We start from the raw sequence: 9,778 nt of genomic DNA on the forward strand, positions 1-9,778 counted from the left end.
TCAGAGCTCCAGAGCTGTAGGGTAAAGAGGCCATGGAGACACCATCTCAGAGGACCAATACCAACACTGATCCATAACCAAATAACAAATACAACACTTCTTCATCTTGACTTGTGCAGAAGTAAAGCTACGGGCACAAAAAGTATTCTTCTTCAATTAAAACCCACTTTAAGGCTTGGCAAATGCCAGTATAAATACTTTGCACTGTTAATGTAAGCATTTCCATGCAGAAGTTTCATCAGCTTAACAACGTATTTCATAAAAGCTGGTGTAACTCCTGTGCAAAAACACAATCCATCCTCGTCTTGTAAACCTTACAGCTCTGGAGTCACAACACGACCACTCACTGCTATCAGCACCAGACCCTGCCTCCCCATCACAGCCATGACTTCTCTCAAGAACAATGCAGAACCCAAACTATTCCGCTGCAGCTTACACCAATTTGGAAACAGCCACTGCTCTGCACATTGTTGTGGACTGTAACAATTACAAGTGGTGCTACAGGCCCAGAAGTTTTAATTCAAGCCAAGCCATTAGCTAGCACTTCAAGTTACACACAGTTATTGCCAGAAATGCAGGGTCGCCATTGGAGAAAAAGTTTAGGGCCTGTTTGAGTTAAAATTACTTGAAATGGGACCTAAGTAGTGCTGCTGGCATCCCACAGACCCACACAACCCAAGGAGCCCCAGCACTCTGAGGCAGTAGCCACGTGCCTGCTGTTTCACCCCAGCCCTTCTGCTCATGGTACAGGAGAATTGCTGCTGCCTGACGATGCTGCTCTTGCAGACAGGGAAAAGAGGCAGTTTCTCTGATAGTCTCATCCTAAGCCACTGAAAATGTAAATATGTTAAGAAAGAGACACTGCTGTATGTGTTTCCAGGCCAACTGCAGCATCACTTATCAAGGAGATACCACTGGGACACTAGTAGTGTTTCCTGAACAGAATGAATATGACACACAGCACAAAAAGAGATTAAAGAGGAAAAAAGGAAAAGAGGACTGAGCAAGCAAGCAGAGATGCCATTTGAGTCAGGCAGAGGGGTGGGCAGCACTTTTGGTTACTTCCCCTATTAAACACGTCCAGTTGTCCATCTAGAGCCCCATCTTCCACCCCATGGATGCTGACAATCCTTGAATGAGACACCTCTGGGTCAGATGCACCCACCCTTGCTGTGCCCTGGCAGCCAACCCAAGCTCCATGCTACCAAAACGAGACCAACACTTTCCTTCCTGTTGTTACATACAGGCACAACATTAATGAGCAGCCTCTTCCAAGCAAATGCTCTCCCCTGAAGCTCCAGTGGCTCAGTTCACAGACGCATGTGCTGATTCTTCAGCTCACGGCAGTGTTGGTAAGACAGCAATGCAAACCTGGAACAGTCTGAAAGCAGACTGCTCTGCACCAACCGCTGCAACTGCACATCTCCAGTCTGCCGCTCATTCAGCACAATTAACTCCAACTCCTTCACCGCATCGTTTTGAGTTAGAAGCATGCAATTTAATATTTAATTGGTAATGAAGCAGCAAGCCTCAAAATTAAGTCTGCCAGCTAAATTTCAGCTCCTTCCTGATGCAGGCTAAACCTGTGACTGCCAGCCTGCTGATGTAACACAGGCAGCACAGATCCCACACCTGCCCTGAACCAGGCTCCGCCGCTCCTCTCTCTTGCAATGCAGCGTTACTCACTGAGGTTTGGGACGAGTCTCTGACTAGAGCTGTTGCATCCCGCTACACCCTTCCTCAGCTGCTGCTCCTCTTGCTCAGCACCCTGTTACAAAGAACAGGCTGTGTCCTGGGGATAGCTGCTCCCATGTGTGCCCAGCATGGCTGCGGGGACTTCTCGATGGCATGTGGCCTTTTCACTTGAATCACCAACACCTGGGAGAGCTGTGAGCTTGGTCAGCTCAGCACTGTGGAAGCAAACACTAAGATCTTGCAGCCAGCTTCCCTTAAAAAAAAAAATAATGAAGGAAGTGTAAATCAAAGCTTCCACATGCAAATTTCTGTGTCAGTGCCTATGATGCCCCCTTTCCTCAGCCCATCAACATCTGTTAATGGGAGACTTCACCTGCCACCACCCATCCTCCAGGTTTCATTTTTAACACACAGGTCAAACAAACTAAGCAATGGGCAGAACCAACCCCAACTTCCAGAGGAAAGCAGAGCTGCTTCCCCATAACACTGCCCGGTCTGCTCCATTTTCAACCTGGAAAGCAAAGCCAACATTTGTGAGTGCTGCTCCCCAGAGCCCTGGGAGCACAGGTTTTTGGGAGCGGACGGGAAAACCCTTCTGATGCAAAGCTGAAGAGATGACAGAAGGGACCTATGGCAGACAGCAGACACAGCAGTGATGTGACGGCTTGGCAACACGCGCCAAGTTTCCCAATTTTTAAAACACGTCTGTTTTATGGGAGTGCTTGAAAACCAGGCTGCAGGGCAGTTCTGAGGCACGGGTTTAATTTCTGCTCCTCATATCTGAAAAACCCAGTCCCGGTGTGTCAGAAGAAGGTTAATGAAAGATTTAGCTGCGCTCACAACCACGTTAGTGTCGGTTTCGGAAGCTGCGAGTTAATGCCTGAGATCTTCGGGGGTTGCCCTCTTTGAAGTTCACTGATCCATAACCAATGTCCAATTAATTTGCAGCAGCCTAACTATAATGACTATTGGCCTTTTCCTACGCGTACAAAAACGCAGTGGGTAACAGCAGTGCTTTTTGCTTTGGGATATTCTCACATACACGCACACAACGCGTTGTCTTCTGCACTTGGAGCAGTTCTGTGCTCGTGGGCACAGAAATACGGCGGTAAGATTGAAGAACCTTCTGCTGCAAAAAGATCTGGAGCCAATTCTCGACGCTCCCTTGCTAACAGGGACACACTCCTATTGCATTTGGTCAGATTCCTCTTTATTTAGAGTTTCCATAGAAGCCAAGGAATAGACGTTAAATCTTGTGAAGATTAAACAGCCTTCAGATATAATGCAAAACAGCTTATTGCAACATTCCCTCAAGAACAGAGACGACAGATTCTCCCACAAAAAATAAGCCTGTAGAAACGTTTCAAACCAAATCAGGACAGGCTCAGCCTCCCAGCCACTGCACACAGCACTCCCAACCTGCTGCACGCAGCTCCACCAGCTTCCAAGGCTCTTCCTAACAGGAGAAAGCAGGAACATTTGCATGACAAGATGCCACTGTTTGAAAAACAGTCTGTTTGAGGCAGCTATTTCTATGCAGTGTTCAGGAAGCAAGCTATTTCAACCACAAGGACTTGCACAGAGATGGATCTCAGCAGAGTGTTAGAACCAAACGCACAGATCACACTACTGAGCAGTGCCCATCTTCCATGGAGAAGCTCCGGACACTGCTGCACTTGACAGACCAGCACTTAAAATAAATAATCACTCATTTTCAGTTACTTACTCCAGGCTCCAAAATGACTCCTGCTCTGGTGAGAACAGTAAACACGTCCCTGCCTCCCGACCCAGCAGGTCAATGGAGCGTCTGCAGCCACAATGACAGGCTGTCAGACACAACAAATTAACAGCAGCAAGTTTCTCCTGACCTCCATCCCCTAGGTAAAGATTTATTTCGCGCTGTTCCAATCCAGTAAGAAAATGCATGAGGTTGAGGAATGACACCCCAAAATATTTCTATTCCATCATGTACTTCTGAACTGTTTTAAAGGTTGGCATGGATGTATTCAGATACAGCATAAACTGTGCATTTTATCTGAAGCAGGACCTGAAGAATGCAGTATTTGTGCAGGTTTTCACTACCTGCTCTAGAACAGAAACTAAACTCGAGCAAGTTACTGCCTGTCTTAAGCCATTCCTGCTAAAATAAAAAGATACTTGAATTGTGGACTTTTCTAATCCTATCCAGTCAGTATCCAGCACTCGGTGCAAACTCATAGCAAGAAAAACCCAAGGTTTTTATAAACACCATGAGAAAGTCCCAGGATCCTGGGATTCTGTTCTTCAGACTCCTGATTAAAACACCACGAGCTCACACCAATTCCCATTTTTTTTTTCTGAGCTTCACATGCAACACCCACTCCTCAAAATCTGTTTGAAAACAGAAATAAAAACATTTCACCATCTGAAAGGCACTGAGATCTTGTGCAGGGCAGAATGCACGTCCAGCTGCCAGCATAAAGGGACAGCATGGGGAGAGGAAGCACAGAAATGCTGCTTTGAAGAGGACAGTTTGGCTACTTCGTCTTGTAACCATCGCAAAGAGACAGATCTCAGCCTAAGCTGGTCTTAAAACAAGGAGATTTTATTTTAAAGAAGTAGGAATGTGCATCTGGCTGCGTTCTGTTGATTCAGCAAGGGTTACACACACACACACACACACACACACACACACACACACACGCTTATTGATCCCAGAGAACTCCCTGCTAAGTTAATTGTCTGGAATTTTAACTGAGCTCTCAGCAAGTTTCCAAACGCGTGTTGGCTGGGAATGGGTGGGGGACCCAAAGAAAAGCAGGGCTGAACAACTGGGCAACTCCTCTAGAGAAAAAAAACAGATATTGTGATGAGGGGAAAAGCTGCAACATGGAACAATTTTAACTGGGCTTGGGGATTCCTACTTGCTGGAATCCACTATCAGAAAACCTGACTGCAAAGCAATACAGGGAGCATCACGAACCCCATTTGACCCATACACACATGACAGACATCAGGGTACTTCCCACAAGCTTCCTGCAGCCTCTAGTTGTGGCTCATCACCATTTCCTTGTATATTTACAAGGGGTTTTACCACAAGCTGCACTCATCTGCACTCCTGTAACTGAACACTGGCCTTCCGTCACTGCAGGCTACAAGCCAGCCTGACACCGCAGCTCTGCTCGCTCTGTGCATACTGGGGCTGCCCACAGCTCTGCACTGCCTGCTGCCTCCTACCTACAGCCCCACCACGTCCAGCAGCATTTCCTCACAGCAAAGAACATCCTGCAGATGTGATTCAGGGGAACCGGCCAAAGACACCCTACAAATAACTCGCAGTACATTCAGATAAAGCTGCGTTTCAACCTGACACCCATGTGACACTGTCCCACGCTGATGCCCAACCAGCCCCAACCGCTCCCAGCTGCAAAACAACCTCTACTTCCCAGCAACTCCAACCTCACAGCAGCCCCAGGGGCATCTGGAGGCCCCCAAGGAAGGGCCCAGCCGGCGCACTCACGTACCTGAACTCCCTGCCCTCGCTGTACCGCCGGGTGGAGGTTGCACGCTGGGTTGCAGTCTCCAAAAGCAGCTTCTGGGTGAGCCTGCTTGAGGGCGCGGAGTCCCTGCTGGCCTCAGGCTCAGTGTCTTGGTCACATTTCCACTCCTCGTCCTCATTCAGAGTAGGCAGATAACCAGGTAGCCCTTTTCCTGTCCCAGACCCTGAGCTCGGATCGCTATAAATTTTCGGACTTTCCCCACCTGTCCTTGTGTATTCCAAATAAATATCCGACTTAAGGAACAAAGGGTAGGTATTGTCTTCTATCATGCATTGAATCTCAGTTTGGGCCTGGTCAAACATGTCAGGGTCAATCTGCAGTTTCATGACACAGTCCTTTATGAAGCTTTTTGTGGCCGGTTTGATCTGCCGGGACACAATGCCGTTGTTGTCCAGAATGTACTTTTTGTAAATGGCTTTTGCCAATTTGAGTCTTTTTTCCTCATTGGACACACATGGCTCCAGCTTCCTGAAGCCACTGCAGGCAAACCAGAAGTCCAGCAGATCCGCACAGTCCTCCTGTTTCAGGAACGTCCTGAAGAGATTGATACCATCCTGATCATCGAGCAAGGAGTGCAGCGACTCGGCCCACTTCAGGTAGGGTGGAGTTGGCGAAGCACTCCCCTCAGGTTCATAGCCCAAATCCAGATCGGAGCGCCTCGGCGTTGCGGTGGAGGTCTCATTTCTAACCACATCGCTTTTACTGGAGTAGAAACCGTGGCTGACTGGCCTTGGATCTGTGGACACGAGCTCACCCTCCTCACCAGGCACCGGTGGCCTTGGAGCATCTTCAGTGAAGCTTCCTCCGAGGTCCAGAGGGAAGCCCTTCCCCTGGATATTCATCTTTCTGGCGTTTCCTTGAACAGCGGGGGAAGAGCCGAAATCTCAGATCACCAACACCCGTATCTCCAAGGAGAACACGTTGGTTCTGCTGAAACAGACACGAAAGAAATCCATTAAGTATCACTGTAAATAAACGTTCTAAGACTACAAGCTACTAATTTTGTCCTCCCTGATTACTGTATTAAATCCTCTTTTTCTGAAAACGACAGAGAAGATCTCAAAACTTCATATCCAGCATTCAGCACAACCAATACCACCGGCACCAATCTCACAGCCCCCAAGCCCACACTACAGGAGCTCTCAGGACTGTGGGATGTGGTATTCCCCATACCCAAGGGATGTACACTCAGGTGCTGAGTGCTGAACAGCCCACAGGACACACCTTCACTTCTACAGTCTGACATTAAGCTCCCTGCTGAGCCCACCTGGCCAGCACACACGCCAAGTCATATCACGGCAGTACGTTTCCATCTGGCTACCAACCTAGGAAACTCTCACAATCAACAAGGAATTCACGGTAAGGTTTGTGAAAAATATTCTAAGAGAATATTGTTGGTAGCAAAACTGAGATTACATCTTAACCAAGCACAGGTGTCCTCTGTACACTCAGTGACATACTGGCGTGACATTCCCCTCTGCTTTCAGAAATACACTGCATCAGCTCATCTAGCTCCAGGCAACTCCAAATGCATCACTGACCCCAATACTTTGGGCACGTGAACAACATTCTTGCCTCAAACGGGCATGTCAGGTCAGGGCTTTGGCTCTGGCACCATTTCTCACAGAGGCCATTGAGAAAAAAGGTTCATTGGAGCGCATGCCGAGTGCCCGAGAAATCCTACCCAGGTCAATAAAGGAAGATGAGGAGATCGTCTCTAGAAGGAGATGTGATCAAACGCAATGTTTTAAAAGAAGGTAGCGAGCCAACATGGAGGATGGGAGGTGTGGGGAGGAAGGGGGAAGCACCAGACAAATCCAGGGCTGCCACTTGCTCTGCTAACGCAGTAACCATCATTTCAAAGCAGCAGAAGTTGTGTTTTACTGAATGCCGCCGGCCCCAAGGCCCCGAGTACCGTGAAGCAGCAGCTGCCTGACACCCTGCTCCTCGCGCCGGGTTAAATCAACTGCACGTGAGAACACAGCGAGGACACGCGTTTCAGCTTTGCTCACCGCACCCAAATGAACGCATCCTTTGGACGTTCTGCCTTTTTTCCCCTTTTCCTCTCCTCAGCTGAGGCGAAAGCGGTCCTTACAGCCCACCTGTACGCCTCCGACCAGCAGCAGCGAGATGGGAGCCGCTCGGCCCTACGCGCTGCACCCGCTCAGCCCTAAGAGCGAGCCCGCTGTCACCCACAGCCGGCCCGGGCCGCTCGGAACACGCGGGCACCGCGCTGATTTACCACGGTTCCACCGAACGCGCCCGTATCCCCCAGCGCGATGCTCGCCGCCGCGGGCTCCCGCCTTCCCGACCCGGACCCCGAGCTGGCGCTGCCCGCAGCAAGGGGCCGGAGCCGCCCCGTGGGAGCGGGCACACGAGGCTCGCCGCTCATTGTGGCGGCGCGGTCCGACCCCCGGCGCCGGCACGGGGCACCTCAGCGGCCCGGGCTGCACGCAGCCCCGCGGCCCCGGCTGCCGGCCCGCCCCGCTCGAAGTTCCCCGCAGGACGCGGCCCGCGGCGGTCGCGCGGATCCGTCGGCCCGGAGCTCCGCGGGAAGCGGCGCTGCCCCGACGAGCGCGGGCTCCATCCGCCCCGCCGCCCCCGAGCAACTTCGGGGAGCCGCCTCCGCTCCCCCCCCGCCCGGCCGCGGCCCGGCCCGCTCCCGCCCTCCCCCCGCTCCCGGGGCGGCCTAGTACCGGCGCGGCGGCGCCCGGCGCGGCCCCGCTCCGCCCGCACGGCGGCGGCCTCCGGCGCGGCCTCGGCGCGGGGCCTGGGCTCGGGGCCGCCTCCCCGCCCGCTCACTCACCCGCTCGGAGCAGCGGCGGCGGCGGCGCGGAGCCCGGCCCATGCGGCTCAGCAGCGGCGGCCCGGGGCGGCGGGCGGGGCGGCACAAAGCGGGCGGCCCGGGATGCCCATGGCCGCGGCCGCTGGCTCTGGCGGCGACACGGAGAGCAGCGAGCCCCGCACCGCTCCGCCTGCGCCGCTGCCTCGCAGCGCCGGGGAGAGCGGCTCAGCCGCGCCCCCCGCGCCCCCGCCCGGTACTGCGGGCCCCGCCGCGCCGCCAGCCCGCGCCGAGCGGCCTCGGGGGCGGAGCGGTACCGGGCCCGGCCCGTGGGAGGCGCCGCGAGGGGCTCGTCCGGCGCCCGCTCTCGAGAGCCGTCGGCCGGGGGAGCCCGGGCCCGGCCGCTCGCCCGCCCGGCCGCATACCGGCTGCCCAGAACCCTTCCGCTCGCACGGGGCCGCCCCGGGCCCGGCCCCACCTCCTCGGGACCCGGCGCCGTACCCCCGGCCCCGCCGGCCCTCCGTCTCCGCAGGGCGGGACTGGCGGCGCACGAGTGCTTCGCGCACAACGCGGGCTGCGGCCCCGTGCAGCTCAGGGCGCGGCATCGGGCGGCCCGCGGCACCGGCGGGGACGAAGCGCGGCGCTCGCGGAGCCCGGCCGGGCCTCTGGCGCTGCGCAGCTCGTGCCCCGTCAGGCGCGGTGCCGGGGGCTTCGCGGGGAGCGAGGCAGGAACGGAGACCTCAGGAGAGCCCCGCTGAGCGCTGCTTTGTTCAGAGCGGTTCCGGAGGTCGGAGAAGAGCGGAGAGCTGCCTCTTTTTTTTTTTCCCCCTGCTCTATCTGGGCCAAATAAGCCCTAAGAGCTCCGCGGACACCCTGGGCAGGATGCAGCCCGGGAGATGCTCGCGCAGTGGAGAATTCCAGCGGTGTGGCACAAGGGTGGCACGCAGCTCTGCTGAGAAAGGGCAGTGACCTCCGTGCTGGCTCCGTGGTGCTGCAGGCCACGCTGCTCGGCCGTGGCAGTTATCTGAGCGCTGCCCCACAAATGTGGGGCGAGAGATGGAGGAGCTCGGAGATAGCTGCTCCAACAGCGGCTCCGGCCTTGGCAAATAGCCGGTTTCAAAGAGCGGCTGCCTCCTGCTTCTCTGAGCTGAGCGGTTCTGCAGCAGAGAGAAATAAGGGAGCTCGCCAAGAGGTGGCACTGCACAGGCTGAAATGGGGAAACAACATGGAGACCTGAGAGAGGGTCGGAGGCAGCGCGTCCTGCCCAGAGGCATCCGGATGGCTGCAGGAAGCTTCTGGCCAGGAGTGACGACCCGGCAACAGAGAGCGCGGTGCTGCCTGCGAGAGCTGGGTGACTGCAAAGAGATGAAGGGGATTAATGCACAAAGAGGCCAAGCAAGAGTAGTCCTACAAAGAAACACACAGCCAGCTTCTCCCATGGAAAGCGTGCACGGTGAGAGCCCTGGACCAAGCAAGCAGAGCCCTAGGTAGGATCCCAGAAGCTAAGCAGCAAACGAGTCATAAGGCAGTCCTCTAAAAATCAGAAGTGACTCAGAAAAAATCACTAGTAGGGATTGGTTTCTGGTTTTTGACAGAACTAGCCTTCTCCTATTGCATGTACCTGCGTGCTCAACATCTTCTGACATTTGTGCTTTGTTTTTGTGTGTTTCGGGGATCACTCTCAGAAAAGTACAGCATTTTTTAGCCTTCTGGAACGCACAGAAGTTCATCCCAGGCAGCGATGCTCCCTTTCTGGCTCCAG

At 54.1% G+C, this 9,778-nt stretch overlaps 1 protein-coding gene across 2 annotated transcripts in view; it reads right to left on the bottom strand.

The window, feature by feature from the left end:
• The window catches only part of AXIN1 (axin 1), a 69,681-nt gene extending 61,535 nt beyond the window's left edge, over window positions 1–8,146 (bottom strand). Inside the window, exons 1-2 of one of the 2 annotated variants that reach the window (XM_052680361.1) lie at window positions 8,041–8,146; window positions 5,199–6,164 (exon numbers count right to left, since the gene is read on the bottom strand). In XM_052680361.1, coding sequence (XP_052536321.1) covers window positions 5,199–6,076 — 878 coding nt within the window. In that variant the 5' untranslated portion in view covers window positions 6,077–6,164; window positions 8,041–8,146. The remainder of the gene's footprint in view (window positions 1–5,198; window positions 6,165–8,040) is intronic. The other variant, XM_052680362.1, reaches the window with a different exon arrangement.
• Window positions 8,147–9,778: the final 1,632 nt, after the last annotated feature.

This window comes from Tympanuchus pallidicinctus, unplaced genomic scaffold (assembly GCF_026119805.1).
Source record: "Tympanuchus pallidicinctus isolate F22 unplaced genomic scaffold, pur_lepc_1.0 scaffold18, whole genome shotgun sequence".
Lineage (NCBI taxonomy): Eukaryota > Metazoa > Chordata > Aves > Galliformes > Phasianidae > Tympanuchus > Tympanuchus pallidicinctus.